At 43.5% G+C, this 15,398-nt stretch overlaps 1 protein-coding gene across 1 annotated transcript in view; it reads right to left on the minus strand.

Annotated features, from left to right (window-relative positions):
• LOC140480286 (protein mono-ADP-ribosyltransferase PARP14-like) overlaps positions 1–13,272 on the minus strand; it is a 66,649-nt gene extending 53,377 nt beyond the window's left edge. Inside the window, exon 1 of the mRNA XM_072574991.1 lies at positions 13,092–13,272. Coding sequence (XP_072431092.1) covers positions 13,092–13,272 — 181 coding nt within the window. The remainder of the gene's footprint in view (positions 1–13,091) is intronic.
• Between the last annotated feature and the right edge of the window lie 2,126 nt (positions 13,273–15,398).

The following is a 15,398-nucleotide window of genomic DNA, read 5'->3' on the forward strand; positions in this document are numbered from 1 at the left end:
CCTGCTAACCCATCCTTCAATCGCCTCATCCAAGTCATTAATAAAAATTACAAAGAGTAGAGGCCCAAGAACAGAGCCCTGTGGAACACCACTCATCACTGACTTCCAGGCAGAATATTTTCCTTCCACTACCACTCGCTGTCTTCTGTCGACCAGCCAATTCTGTATCCAGACAGCTAATTTTCCTGTATTCCATTCCTCCTGACCTTCTGAACGAGCCTACCATGGGGAACCTTATCAAATGCCTTACTGAAGTCCATATACACAATATCCACCGCTCGACCCTCATCAACTTGTCTAGTCACATCCTCAAATAACTCAATAAAGATATGTGAGGCATGATCTGCCCCTCACAAAGCCGTGCTGACTGCCTTTAATCAAGCCATGCTCTTCCAGATGGTCATAAATCCTATCCCTCAGAATCCTTTCTAACACCTTGCAGACGACAGACATGAGACTGATTGGTCTGTAATTGCCGGGGAGTTCCCTATTTCCTTTCTTGAAGAGAGGAATTACATTTGCATCCCTCCAGTCCTCCGGTATGACTCGGGTGGAGAGCGAGGATGCAAAGATCTTCGCAAGCGGTGACGAAATCACATTTCTCGCTTCCCAAAGCAGCGGAGGACAAATCTGGTCTGGCCCTGGCGACTTGTCAATCTTAATGTTTGTCAAAATTTTCAACACATCAGCTTCCTCAATCTCTATCTGTTCCAGCATGCTTACCTACTCCTCAATGATTTCATTCACTATAAAGGTCCTTTTCTTTAGTAAACACAGAAGGAAAAAACTCATTTAGGGCTTCCCCTACCTCCTCAGACTCTATACACAAGTTCTCTATGCTATCCCTGATCAGCCCTACTCTCTCTTTGATCATTCTACTATTCCTCACATACGTGTAAAATGCCTTTGGATTCTCCCTAATCCTTCCTGCAAAGCCTTTTTCGTACCCCCTCCTGGCTCTCCTCAGACCAAAGTTTGGGAGAAGATTTGTAGCTCGGGTGCTCGTTGTTGTGGTTCTGTTCGCCGAGCTGGGAATTTGTGTTGCAGACGTTTCGTCCCCTGTCTAGGTGACATCCTCAGTGCTTGGGAGCCTCCTGTGAAGCGCTTCTGTGCTGTTTCCTCCGGCATTTATAGTGGCCTGTCTCTGCCGCTTCCGGGTGTCAGTTCCAGCTGTGCGCTGTAGTGGCCGGTATATTGGGTCCAGGTCGATGTGTTTGTTGATAGAGTCTGTGGATGAGTGCCATGCCTCTAGGAATTCCCTGGCTGTTCTCTGTTTGGCTTGCCCTATAATGGTAGTGTTGTCCCAGTCGAATTCATGTTGCTTGTCGTCTGTGTGTGTGGCTACTAAGGATAGCTGGTCGTGTCGTTTCGTGGCTAGTTGGTGTTCGTGTATACGGATCGTTAACTGTCTTCCTGTTTGTCCGATGTAGTGTTTTGTGCAGTCCTTGCATGGGATTTTGTACACTACATTAGTTTTGCTCATGCTGGGTATTGGGTCCTTCGTTCTGGTGAGTTGTTGTCTGAGCGTGGCTGTTGGTTTGTGTGCTGTTATGAGTCCTAGTGGTCGCAGTAGTCTGGCTGTCAGTTCGGAAATGCCTCTGATGTATGGTAGTGTGGCTAGTCCTTTGGGTTGTGGCATGTCCTCGTTCCGTTGTCTCTCCCTTAGGCATCTGTTGATGAAATTGCGAGGGTATCCGTTTTTGGCGAATACCTTGTATAGGTGTTCCTCTTCCTCTTTTTGTAGTTCTGGTGTGCTGCAGTGTGTTGTGGCCCTTTTGAATAGTGTCCTGATGCAACTTCATTTGTGTGTGTTGGGGTGGTTGCTTTGATGGTTTAGGACTTGGTCTGTGTGTGTGGCTTTCCTGTAAACCTTTGGTGAATTCTCCGTTTGGTGTTCTCTGTACCATCACGTCTAGGAATGGGAGTTGGTTGTCCTTTTCTTCCTCTCTAGTGAATCGGATTCCTGTGAATGTGGCGTTGATGATCTGGTGTGTGTTCTCTATTTCTGTGTTTTTAATTATTACAAAGGTGTCATCCACATATCTGACCCAGAGTTTGGGTTGAATTTGTGGTAAGACTGTTTGTTCTAACCTTTGCATTACTGCTTCTGCTATGAGTCCAGAGATCGGTGAGCCCATGGGTGTTCCGTTGATTTGTTTGTATATTTGGTTGTTGAATGTGAAGTGTGTTGTGAGGCACAAGTCCAGTAGTTTAAGTATGCCGTCTTTGTTGATAGGTTCAACGTCCTGTTGTCTGTTATGTCTGTCCAGCAGGTTGGGTATTGTTTCTTTGGCTAGGGTTTTGTCGATGGAGGTGAACAGTGCCGTTACATCGAATGAGACCATAGTTTCTTCCTTGTCTATGTGTATATTTCTGATGATGTCCAAGAATTCCTGTGTCGATTGTATAGATTGTCTGGATCCACTGATCAGGTGTTTCAGTTTCTGCTGTAGTTCTTTGGCCAGTTTGTGTGATGGTGTCCCTGGTAGTGATACTATGGGTCTGAGTGGGATATCTGGTTTGTGCACATTGGGTAGTCCATAGAATCTGGGGGTGTTGTTGCTTTCAGGTTTCATTCTTTGTAGGTCAGACCTGGTTATCTGTCCGTTTTTTTGTAGATTCCTCAGTGTATTGTTTATCCTATTGGTGAGCTGTGGGGTGGGGTCAAACTCCCTCTTTTGGTAGGTGTTGGTATCTGCAAGTAGTTGTTGTGCTTTTAGCATGTACTCTGCATTGTCCAGGATGACCGTCATTCTGCCTTTGTCTGCTGGTAGTATAATTATGTTCTTATCGTTTCTTAGTGATTTTAGTGCTTCCCTCTCCTTGGTGTTGAGGTTATGTGTTTGTTTTTTTCTTGTTATCAGCGGTACGATACTTTGTCTCACAGTTTGTTGTGTCTCTTCTGTCAGTCCATTGTTCCTGAGTGTGCATTCTAGTGCTGCTAGGAAGTCTGCTGTCTTGGCGTCCCTGTGATTGTAGTTGAGACCCTTGGCCATATTGTTCTTTCCGTGTCTGTGAGCTGTCTGTGGGAGAGGTTTTTAACCCAGGTGTGTGTTGTGGTGTCCTCTTCTTTGTGTGCTAGTTTGGCCATTTTTTCTTTTAGTGCCATTTTTTTGCGGTGTGTAGTCCTGTTCTGTCCTATGGTGACGGCCTGTTCTATGGTCCGGGTCCATTCCTGATTGGTGGTTTTTGAAATTAATGATTTTTGGCGCGCAATTTCTTGTCTGTATTTCTTCTCCTCAGACCATTTTTGAACTCCTTCCTCGCCTGCCTGCAATCCTCTAGAGCTGAGCAAGACCCTTGCTTCCTCCACCTTACGTAAGCTGCTTTCTTTCTTTTGACGAGAAGCTCCTCTGCTCTCGTCATCCAAGGTTCCTTTATCTTACCCCTTCTCGCCTGTCTCAGAGGAATACATTTGTGCATCACTTGCAACAATTGTTCCTTAAACAGTCTCCACATGTCTATAGTGCCCTTTCCATGGAACAATTGCTCCCAGTCCATGCTTCCCAACGCACATCTGATAGTATCATAGTTTCCTTTTCCCAAATTAAATATCCTCCCATTATGTCTGCTTCTCTCCTTCTCCATAGCTATGGAGAATGTGAGGCAGTTGTGGTCACTATCCCCAAAATACTCTCCCACTGCAAGATCTGACACCTGCCCCAGCTCATTGTTGAGCACCAAATCCAAAATGGCCTATCCCCTCGTCGGCCTGTCAACGTACTGAGTTAGGAAACCTCCTGAACACACCTTACAAAAACAGCTCCTTCCAAACCATCTGCTCGAAGGAGGTTCCAATCAATATTGGGAAAGTTAAAGTCACCCATTATAACTACCCTACTACATTCACACTTTTCTTTTAGGCCTGGAGAGTGGTGGTGAAGGAGGAAGCCTCCAGCAGCTATGGCAGCAATGCCAGGATGAGCTGGACAAGGCTCCACCCCAATCTAGGGTCTCCTACCTAGTGAAGGATAAGCTGACTCCCCCAGCCTGGACTCACAAGCTAAGCAGAGGCTCCAGGTTCGGGTGGCTAAAGGCGGTCTCAGTCTGACACGGTGGTCATGTCCCAGCATAGAGGTCTCATTTCGGTATGGAGGTCTTTATTGTCTTCAACGTCCAAGTATTCCAGTGGCCCGGCAGGCAGTTTTGTAAGAGAGTGGCAGTCTTGGCCTAGCATGGCAGACTCTTCAGCAGAGGCTTCCATCTCGGTATCCCAGTAGCTTGGCATGGGGTCTTGTCCTGGCTGAGTCTTCTTAATCAGCCTTTCCCAAGCCCAGACGCCAATAACTGAATTGTAATGAACTTGGTGTTAATTTTACGTTTTTAAAAATTACGCATGACTTCTATCATGATGTAGGCACCTGTAGTGGGGTGACTTATAAAACTTTTCACTGTATTTTTAATGTAAAAGTACACGTAGCAATAAATTTCTATCCTATCTGAAACAAAATACTGTACAATTCAATACTGCAAAAACAAATTACTACTATCACTTAGAACACTGGCTATATTGAGATAATCAGTTGGCTGGATAGCTGGTTTGCAATGCAGCGTGATGCCAACAGCACAGATTTAATTTGCACACCTGCTGCGGTCAGCTATGAAATTCCTGCCTTCGACCTTACTCCTCTCCTGAGGAGTGATGACCCTCGGGTTAACTTCACCATCAGACATCTTTCTCTGATGAGAGAGCAGCCCGATAGTATTCTGGAACTTTGTTGATTGCCAATGCTACTGTACCACTACTACTACTGCTGGTTATAGTATCAATGCTCCACCTAATGGCAAATGCTGGAACCAGCTAAAGTCTCAGAACTACCTGCACTGACCAACGTGTGAGACCAGATGAAGGGCAGATGTAAAGTGCAAATTCAAAAACAAAGCTAAGTGGAAGAGAAGCCCAGATCCAGGAACCTAAAGAATTGGGGCGGGGAGGGGGGTTGGTGTCTACGTGTCATGGAGGTAGGGAAGAGCAATGCTCAGGGTTGTGGGAGGGTGAAAGACACAGACCAGGATGGGGTCTAGTTCAGAAAGGTAAGAGATACAGAGATATTAGGTCTGAAGAGGCCATTCAACCCCTCAAGCCCCACTGTGACATTCAGAAAAAATCATGTTGATTTGTTTGGTATTTTGAATTCCACATTCATTTTTTGCATGATAACTTTCGATTCCTTTACCTTACAAAAATCTAACTCTGCGCCAAAAAAATGTAATAACCTAATCTCCACCATCCTGTGAGGCAGTGTTCCAATGCTGCACAAAATTCTGAAACATTTTTTCCTCATCTGTTCTAAAAGGGGAAGCCCTAATTTTAAAATAGTGCCCCCTAATTCTGGTTGTACCGACAAGAGGAACATATTTTTTGTGCCCATCTTGTCAAAACCATTCAGAATGTTTTGTACTTCAATCAAGTTATCCCTCTGTCTTATAAAATTCAGTGGAAACAATGTCCAAACTCTCATAAGACATCCAACAACACAAATTCAGGTATCTATCCAGCACAGCTCCTCTAAACAACTTAGAACACATTTGCATCTTTCCTTAAAAACAAAGATCAAAACTGCACTTGTATTCAAGATGTGGTCTCACCAATAACATCTATAACTGCAGCATTATTTTCTTACCTTTCTATTCAATTCCTCTTGTAATAAAGGATAGCATTCTCTTGGCTTTCTTAATTACTTGCTGTACCTACATTTACTTTTAGTGACTCATACTAAAACACCTAGATATCTCTGCACCTCAGAATTCTGCAGCCATTCCCCATTTAAGTTATGCCTGCTTTTTAAAATTCTTCCAGTTACAATGAATGTATTTTATACACCATCTGCCAGATATTTGCCCACTCGGTCCACTTATATCCATCTGCAGATTCCTTCACAAAATACTTTCACTACCTGCCTTTGTGTCATTTGCAAAACCATGTTATCTCTTCTTGATTACCTTGAGTTTTTCTAAATATTAAGCTGTAATCTCTCGATGAGTGACTCTAACAACTTCCACACATTAGATATCAATCTACTGGCATTTAATTTCTCATTTTCTGCTTTCATCCTCTTGAATATAGGAGTTACATGTGTCACCTTCCAGTTTGAAGGAATACTTCCACTGTCCATCGAATTTTGGAAAATTAACTTCAACCCATCTTCTAACTTATAAGCCACCATGTTTAAACCCAAGGATGAATTCCAACAGGACTTGTTAGCCCATCCAGTTTGCTTGATATCACTTCCCATATGGCTGCAGTTTCATTTAGTTCTTCTATTCCTCCCCATCTCCTGATTAACAACTAATACTGGAAGATTTTGCATCCTCTACAATGTGGACAGAAGCAAAATAATGTTCAATTCACCTACATCTACTGTTTCTTTAATACCTACAATTAACTGCCCACTCTCACTCTCTTAGAAAACCAAATTCACTTCATTCACACTTTTCATTTTTAAGTACCTACTTTACAGTTCTGGGTAATTCTTCTCATACTCTAACTTTGTTTTCTGATGATTCGTTTAGGCATTCTCTGCTGTTGTTTAAATTATATACCAATCATTTGACCTTTTCCATAATTTGATGCTTTCCTTAACTTCTTTTGAAAACTACAGGTAGTACATCCTCCCCAGTCGTCCTTCTATTTTTTAACTGCTGCATGATTTTAAAGGTCCTTGCAAGGCAGCGACTTCTGCATGTGAAAGTCAATGAGTTGGCACACACATCAATGTGCAGAGTACTCCAACTGACTTTCGAGGGAACGTTAATCCTCTCCTTGGAATCTTTCTTTATATTAGAAAAACATTTATTCTGAGTCTTCTGAAATAGCTCTTAAATGTCTGCCACTGAGCTCTGTGAATTTATCCGCTAGTCTTGTATGCTAGGTCACTTCAGCTAGCTTAGCTTTAATGCCCAATTAATTGCCCTTATTTAAGATTAAAATACTGATCTTGGAACTACTGTTCTCCATTTCAAATTGAATCACATTATGGTCACTACTGCATACGATTTTCTTTATTTTGAGGCCATTAATTAATCCTATTACATTACAGAACACCAAACCTCACACAAGCTGTTTGTTTACACAAAGCACTGCTCTAAGAAACTACCTTGAATCATTCTGTGAACTCCTTAATGAGGCTACCATTCCTAATCTGAAGTTACCAGTATATACATAGAATAAAATCACATGATTATTGCCGTTCCTTCATCAACACTTATTATATCTTTTCCTACCCTGTCCATTATTCCATAGAACACTCCTGCTAGTGACTTCATTCTTCACTGGGAAAAAGGAGTGAACCTTTCTTTTTACAAGAGAATAGAATTGTAATTTATTGTCACTTGTAGATTTTTACAAAAAAAAAGTGAAAAGTTTTTAAGTCGCCATTCCCCAGTGCTATTTTGGTAACAAATTATATATCTAAAGAGAAAGTCCATTTTAGCTCAATTCACAGCTCCAGGGTTTGTGAGGTAGAGAATGCCTGACAGTGAAGTCACCAAAAAGGAATTTCCAGCTGTTGAATGCTGATTATACTAAGATCTTCTCAAACTTTTAAAAAATGTATTATAAACTTAAATGCTTTTGTTAAAATTACATTGACAGCCTTGTGTGCATATGTTCAGTGACTTGCCACCATTGTAACCAAACTGCATAAAATAAAAACACTGTTTGTCAAGTCAGGTTTCACTCATAGATGACTGGTTTATTATAATTAGATTAAAATTCAGGGAAGTGAAACTGAAACTATAATCTTGTTTTTAAAATGAGGCCTCTGCTAAGACATTATGTTGTTCAGCAAGATGGAAAATATTCAAGCATAGTGAATTCCCTCGGCATTTGTTTTCAAGTATGACACCAGAAACTGGAAAAAGAGGGGGGGAGGGGGGGAGGGGGGAAGGTAAAATGAGAGTTGCTTTGTAGTCGGTTATGCCAAATTTAATGTCAGGTCCTGACATTCTGCCTTTCTTTCCAATCTGCAGCCAGCCAGCCAGATTGTGAGATTGGCTGTTGGACAGTTAAGCCTCAGCATCAGTGTGGAAACAAGAGGACATGCATTTACTGGGCTCTTGGATACTGCATTCTTTGGCTTCTTTAACAAATGTTTTAGTCCTGGGGAATGGGAATCAATGGCATAGTGGTATTTATCACTATTATTAATCGAGACATTTATGTACTATTCTGGGGGAGCCAGGTTTGAATCCAAATTCAATAAAACTCTGGCATTAACAGTCTAATGATTGCTATATTGATTGTCAGTGGAAAACCCCATCTGATTCCCTAATTTTTTTTGGGAAGGAAAATGTCATCCTTACCTGGTCTGGATGTGCCACTGCAGACCAACAGTAATGTGGTTGACTCTTAGCTTCCCACTGAGCAATAAATATTGGCCTAGCCAGTGAAGCTCCCACATCCAGTAAATGAATAAAAATCCAGCCAGTCCAAGTTAAATTTCAAACAATGGTTCATTTTGAGGCTTGCTAGTTGATTGTAATATTTGCAAGAAATGTACCTCTTCTGGATGGATGGATTGCCCATTCAACTTATCTTAGAAAATTTCACAATTTTAGCACACCAACTGAAACAAATCCACCCGATTTTAGTGGTTTAAATTTGTCCTTTATTGCATTGGTGACATTATTTCTGAAATTGCAATAATACAATGCTTTCCTTTGGCTGGTTTTATTTTCTAACTGGGGAGAAAATTCAGAAGTCTGAAGTGCAAAGAGACTGGGAGTTTCAGTCCAGGATTCTCTGAAGATAAACTTGCAGGTTGAAACTATGCCCTCCAACGCATCTCGTCTACATTCCGCACCTCTGCCCTCAGACCCCACCCCTCCAACCGTAACAAGGACAGAATGCCCCTGGTGCTCACCTTCCACCCTACCAATCTTCGCATAAACCAAATCATCCGCCGACATTTACGTCACCTCCAAACAGACCCCACTACCAGGGATATATTTCCCTCCCCACCCCTTTCCGCCTTCCGCAAAGACCGTTCCCTCTGTGACTACCTGGTCAGGTCCACGCCCCCAAACAACCCACCCTCCAATCCTGGCACTTTCCCCTGTCACCGCAGGAACTGTAAAACCTGCGCTCACACCTCCTCCATCACCTCTATCCAAGGCCCTAAAGGAGCCTTCCACATCCATCAAAGTTTTACTTGCACATCCACTAATATCATTTATTGTATCCGTTGGTCCCGATGCGGCCTCCTCTACATTGGGGAGACTGGGCGCCTCCTAGCAGAGCGCTTTAGGGAACATCTCCGAGACACCCGCACCAATCAACCACACCGCCCCGTGGCCCAACATTTCAACTCCCCCTCCCACTCTGCTGAGGACATGGAGGTCCTGGGCCTCCTTCACCGCCACTCCCTCACCACCAGACGCCTGGAGGAAGAACGCCTCATCTTCCGCCTCGGAACACTTCAACCCCAGGGCATCAATGTGGACTTCAACAGTTTCCTCATTTCCCCTTCCCCCACCTCACCCTAGTTCTAAACTTCCAGCTCAGTAACTGTCCCCATGACTTGTCCGGACTTGTCCTACCTGCCTATCTCCTTTTCCACCTATCCACTCCACCCTCTCCTCCTTGACCTATCACCTTCATCCCCTCCCCCACTCACCCATTGTACTCTATGCTACTTTCTCCCCACCCCCACCCTCCTCTAGCTTATCTCTCCACGCTTCAGGCTCACTGCCTTAATTCCTGATGAAGGGCGTTTGCCCGAAACGTCGATTTCGAAGCTACTTGGATGCTGCCTGAACTGCTGTGCCCTTCCAGCACCACTAATCCAGAACTTGCAGGTTGAGTCAATAGTTAGGAAGGCAAATGCAATGATGACATTTATTTTGAGAGGACTTGAATATTAAAGCAGGGATGTAGTTCTGAGGCTCTATAAGGCTCTGGTCAGACCACATTTGGAGTATAATGCACAGTTTTGGTCTCCATATCTCAGGAAGGATGTACCAGCCTTGGAACATGTTCAGAGGAGGTTCACAAGCATGATCCCAGGATTGAAAAGCTTAACATTTGAGGAATGTTTGAGGACTCTGGGTCTATACTTGATAGACTTTAGAAGGATGAGGGGGGATCTAATTGAAATGTACAGAATACTGAATGGCCTGGACAGAGTAAGTTTTGGAAACATGCTTCCATTGGTCGAAGAGACTAGGACCTGAGGGCACAGCTTGAGTGTAAAGAGAAGACCTTTTACAACAGAGATAAAGAGAAACTTCTTCAGCCAGAGAGTGATGAATGTATGGAATTCATTGCCACAGAAGGCTGAGGATACCAGGCATTGAGTATGTTTAAGACTGAGATAGAGAGGTTCTTGAGAATCGAGGGGATCATGGTTACAGGGAGAAAGCAGGAGAATGAGGTTGAGAAACCTTTCAGCCATGTTTGAATGGCATTTGAATGGCAGAGCAGACTCGATGAGCTGAATGGCCTAATTTCTGCACCAATGTTATGGTCTTTTAAGAAGATTAGAGAGGACGGTGCTGGAAAAGTACAGCATGTCAGATAGAATCCAAAGAGCAGGAGAATCGATGTTTCAGTTCATACCTGATGAAAGACTTAACTGCACTCACCAGAAACACAGTGGCGACAAGAGCAGGTCAGAGGCTAAGAATACTGCAGTGAGTAAACTCACTTCCTGACTCCCCAAAGCCTGTCCAATACCTACAAAGTACAAGTCAGAAGGGTGATAGATGGGAGCAGCCCCAATAACACTGAAGAAACCTGACACCATTCAGGACAAGATTAGCATGGTGCTGGAAAAGCACTGCAAGTCAGGCAGCATCCGAGGAGCAGGAATTTCGGGCAGGAGCCCTTCATCAGGAATGTCCATTCAGGACAAAGCAACTCACTTAACTGACACTACATCCACAAGCATCTGCACTCGCCATAATTAATAGCCAATAATAGTAGTGCGTACTATCTACAAAATGCACTGCAGAAATTCACAAAAGATCCTTAGGCAGCACCTTCTAAACTCAAGACCACTTCCATCTAGAATGTAAGGGCAGCAAATGCATTGGAACAGCTCCAAGTGTGACTCCAAGCCATCCTGAATTTGAAATATATCACCGTTCCTTCAGTGTCACAGGATACACATTCTGCAACTCCCAATGGATGTTGTGGCAGTACCTCCTGCACATGAGCTGCAGCAGTTCAAGAAGGCAGCTGACCACTACCTTCTCAAGGGAAACTAGGGACAGGCAATAAATGCTGACTAGCCAAGTCAATCCTGGATTAGAGTGGTGCTGGAAAAGCACAGCAGGTCAGGCAGCATTCAAGGAGCAGGAAAATTGACGTTTCGGGCAAATGCCCTTCATCAGGAAAGAGACAGGAAGCCTTTAGGGTGGAGAGATAAATGAGAGGGGATGGGGGTGGAGAGTCCATCTGGACCATCTCTGTCACCTACCTCCCATTCCTGGACTTCTCCATCTTCATTAATGACGACCGACTTGACATTGACATTTTTTACAAACCTACCGACTCTCACAGCTACCTGGATTACACTTCTTCCCACCCTACCTCCTGAAAAAATGCCATCCCATATTCCCACTTCCTCCACCTCCGCCTATCTACTCTCTGGAGGACCAGTTCTAACACAGAACACACCAGATGGCCTCTTTCTTTAGTGACCGCAATTTCCCTTCCCACGTGGTTAAAGATGCCCTCCAACGCATCTCGTCCACATCCCGCACCTCTGCACTCAAACCCCACCCCTCCAACCGTAACAAGGACAGAATCCTCTTGGTGCTCACCTTCCACCCTACCAACCTTCGCATAAACCGCATCATCCAACAACATTTCCGCTATCTCCAGACGGACCCCACCACCAGAGATATACCTCTCTCCCCACCCTTTTCCGCAAAGGCCATTCCCTCCGTAACTACCTGGTCAGGTCCACACCCCCCAACAACCCACCCTCCCTTCCTGGCACCTTCCCCTGCCACCGCAGGAATTACAAAACCTGCGCCCACACCTCCTCCCTCACCTCCATCCAAGGCCCCAAAGGAACCTTCCACATCCATCAAAGTTTTACCTGCATATCCACCAATGTAATTTATTGTATACGTTGCTCCCGATGTGGTCTCCTCTACATTGGGGAGATTGGACACCTCCTTGCAGCGCGTTTTAGGGAATATCTCTGGGACATCCGCATCAATCAATCCCACTGCCCTGTGGCCCAAAATTTCAACTCCCCCTCCCACTCTGTCGAGGTCATACAGGTCCTGGGCCTCCTCCACCGCCGCTCCCTCACCACCCGATGCCTGGAGGAAGAACGCCTCATCTTCTGCCTCGAAACACTTCAACTTCAATGTGGACTTCACCAGTTTCCTCATTTCCCCTCCCCCCACCTTACACCACTTCCAACCTTCCAGCTTAGCATTGTCCCCATGACCCGTCCTACCTGCCTATCTTCCTTTCCACCTATCCATTCCACCCTCCTGTTTAACCTATCACCTTCAACCCCACCTCCATTCACTCATTATACTCTTTGCTACCTTCCCCTACCCTCCTCTCTGACCTATCACCTCCAGCCCCATTCACCTATTGTACTCTATGCTCTTTCTCTCCACCCCCACCACCTCTCATTTATCTCTCCACCCCGGAGGCTCCCTGCCTCTATTCCTGATGAAGGGCGTTTGCCCGAAACATCCATTTTCCTGCTCCTCGGATGCTGCCCTGCCGTGTTGTGCTTTTCTAGCACCACTCTAATCCAGACTCGGGTTTCCAGCATCTGCAGTCCTCGTTTTTACCTACCCAAGTCAATCCCATGAGGGAATATAAAAGAAGAAATATTTTCACTAAGTTTATGATTCAGAAGGAATCGGTTCAGCGATTCTGTGATTCTAAAAAAAACTTAGAATTTAAATTACTTTTTCTTTCGGAACTGCAAGTAACGCTGGCTGATAAACTGACCCACTTCAGGTTTCAGTTAGTTTTCACTTTCAATGTCGTGATCTCTTCATGAGCAATCGCTCGCAAACTTTTAATCACAACAGATATTTTCATTTATACATATTTCCCACAAATTGCTCCTGATTTCCACAACTCAAGTAATAGAATGCAAAATAAAACGTACCATCTCTTTTCTGGAAAGTCACGACAGCATTCCCATTTTCAAAAATCTCAACATCACATTCTCCGCCACCTGATTTTTTCTTGCTCTGAAAGTAGGCGATTAATTTTGTTGTAATGCCTTTTTTTGTAATATGTGAAAAACCTGTAACTAAGATAGCAAATCCACCACCTTCATTCGCCATATCTCGTCCAGACTATCCAGAACTTGAATTGGCAGTCCTATTTTATATATTGGGGAGCGGCTGAAATGCTTCAGCCAACCAACGAAGTGGGTGTTTTCTCAAACACGGCTAATTTTGTTTACAAAAATAATGAAACTGAATTTAGAATCCCTAATAGAAAATAAATTCAAGTATTTATGGAAAATGTCTAAGCAATATTATTATTCATTATTATAACGTTATTAAAGGGAGATTTGTTTTTAAATGCTTTCAATTACGATTATTGTTTTACTTTCACAATGCTGCTTTCCCGGAAATTGCTTGTTTAATTATAAACTGCAACCACACAGAGGCAGAATTACAAAATATCCCAGTACATTTTAAGTTGGCTGTAATGCTGTAACACTATTATTTACTTTTTCTTTGGTTCAGAAGCAAGGAAAATGCTGGAATCCAATCTTAAAGATTTAATGATGAGGAGGTACAGGTATTGGACAGGGGTGGACATCACACAACACCAGATTATAATCCAACAAGTTTATATAGAAGTACTGGCTTTTGGACCACTGCCCCTTCGCCAGGTAGCTAAAGATTGAATAGCAGAACACTTGGAAAACAGTGACAGTTCTGACAAACTGTGGATTTACAATCACAGGCAACACAGAAATAGACCCTTTTGTCCAACTGGTCCATGCCGACCAGGTTTCCTGCTTGGCTGTATTTGGCTCATCATCCAAATGTTTTTTAAATGTTGTAACTGTACTTGCATATACAGCTTCCTCTGGAAGTTCATTTCACATACAAGCCACACTCTGTGTAAAAAGGTTGCCCATCAGGTCCCTTTTAAGTCTTTCTCCTCTTAAAAAATATATCCCCTAGTTTTGAACTGCCCCACTCTAGGGGAAGACCTTTTGCTATTCACCTTATCTATGCACCTCATGATTTTATAAATCTATAAACCCTTATAAACACAACCTTCTTGTGATGATGCCACTCCTTTAACAAGGTTATGTTGTCCTTGGTTTTTTTTCAGGAGGTCGTAAAAGCACAGGTTCCCAAAAGTCTGGGGTTGTAGGGTTTCAGTGTCAATTTGATTATAGCTAACAGATCCTGCTTCAGGTAAAAGGTTTTTAAGTTTAAGAAACACTGAAATAATGAAAGGGGAGTGGCCAATTCTCCCAGCTCAGCTTTACTCTGGTTTACAAAGTTAAAAATCACACAACACCAGGTTATAGTCCAATAGGTCTAATTGGAAGCACACTAGCTTTCGGAGCGCTGCTCCTTCATCAGGTGGTTGATGAATTGAAGGAGCAGCACTCTGAAAGCTAGTGTGCTTCCAATTAAACCTGTTGGACTATAACCTGGTGTTGTGTGATTTTTAACTTTGTACACCCCAGTCCAACACCGGCATCTCCAAATTATTACTCTGGTTTGATTTGGTTCTTGGCAGTCTGGCTATTCACTGAAAACAGTCAGGCAGTTGTAAAAGCTGCTGGACACAAGGAAGCAGGTCCAGGCTTGATCTTCCTCTCTCTCTCTGACTTCTCTCCTGGAAAACCCTGTGTTTGATTTTACCTTTTGTATCAAGGGACGTTTATGGGGATTGTTGCAAGTATCGGAACAGCATGATTAAGTTGGTTTAGTCTGTTCAGTTTTCGGAAAGGGTGAGTTATTCTGTATTCTGTTCTCTTTTGTTTCATTCAGTTATCTTGTAAATAAATTGTTTTATTTAAAACTAAGTGGGTTGACCAGCTGCATCACTCTTGGAATACCTGTGTTACACCTGCTTAAGACAACTAACAAAGTTAGCGTCTGGGCCACTTTCTTGAAATGTTTTGAGGGGGTGTGGCCTAGTCCATAAATCTTATATTCCATTAAAAAATGTCCCAGCTTATCCAGCCTCTCCCTATAACTCAAACCCTCCAGTCCTGGCAGCATACCGATAAATCTTTTCTGAACCCTCTCCAATTTAATAATATCCTTCTCATAGTAGGGCAGCCAGATCTGGACACAGTATTCCAAAAGCGGCCTCATCACCATTCTGTAAAACCTTAACATGATGTCCCAACTCCTATACTCAATGGTCTGAGCAATGAAGACAAGCCCGCCAAACACCTTCTGGACCATCCTACCTGTGACACAACTTT

Source organism: Chiloscyllium punctatum, chromosome 8, assembly GCF_047496795.1.
Source record: "Chiloscyllium punctatum isolate Juve2018m chromosome 8, sChiPun1.3, whole genome shotgun sequence".
In the NCBI taxonomy this organism is placed as follows: domain Eukaryota; kingdom Metazoa; phylum Chordata; class Chondrichthyes; order Orectolobiformes; family Hemiscylliidae; genus Chiloscyllium; species Chiloscyllium punctatum.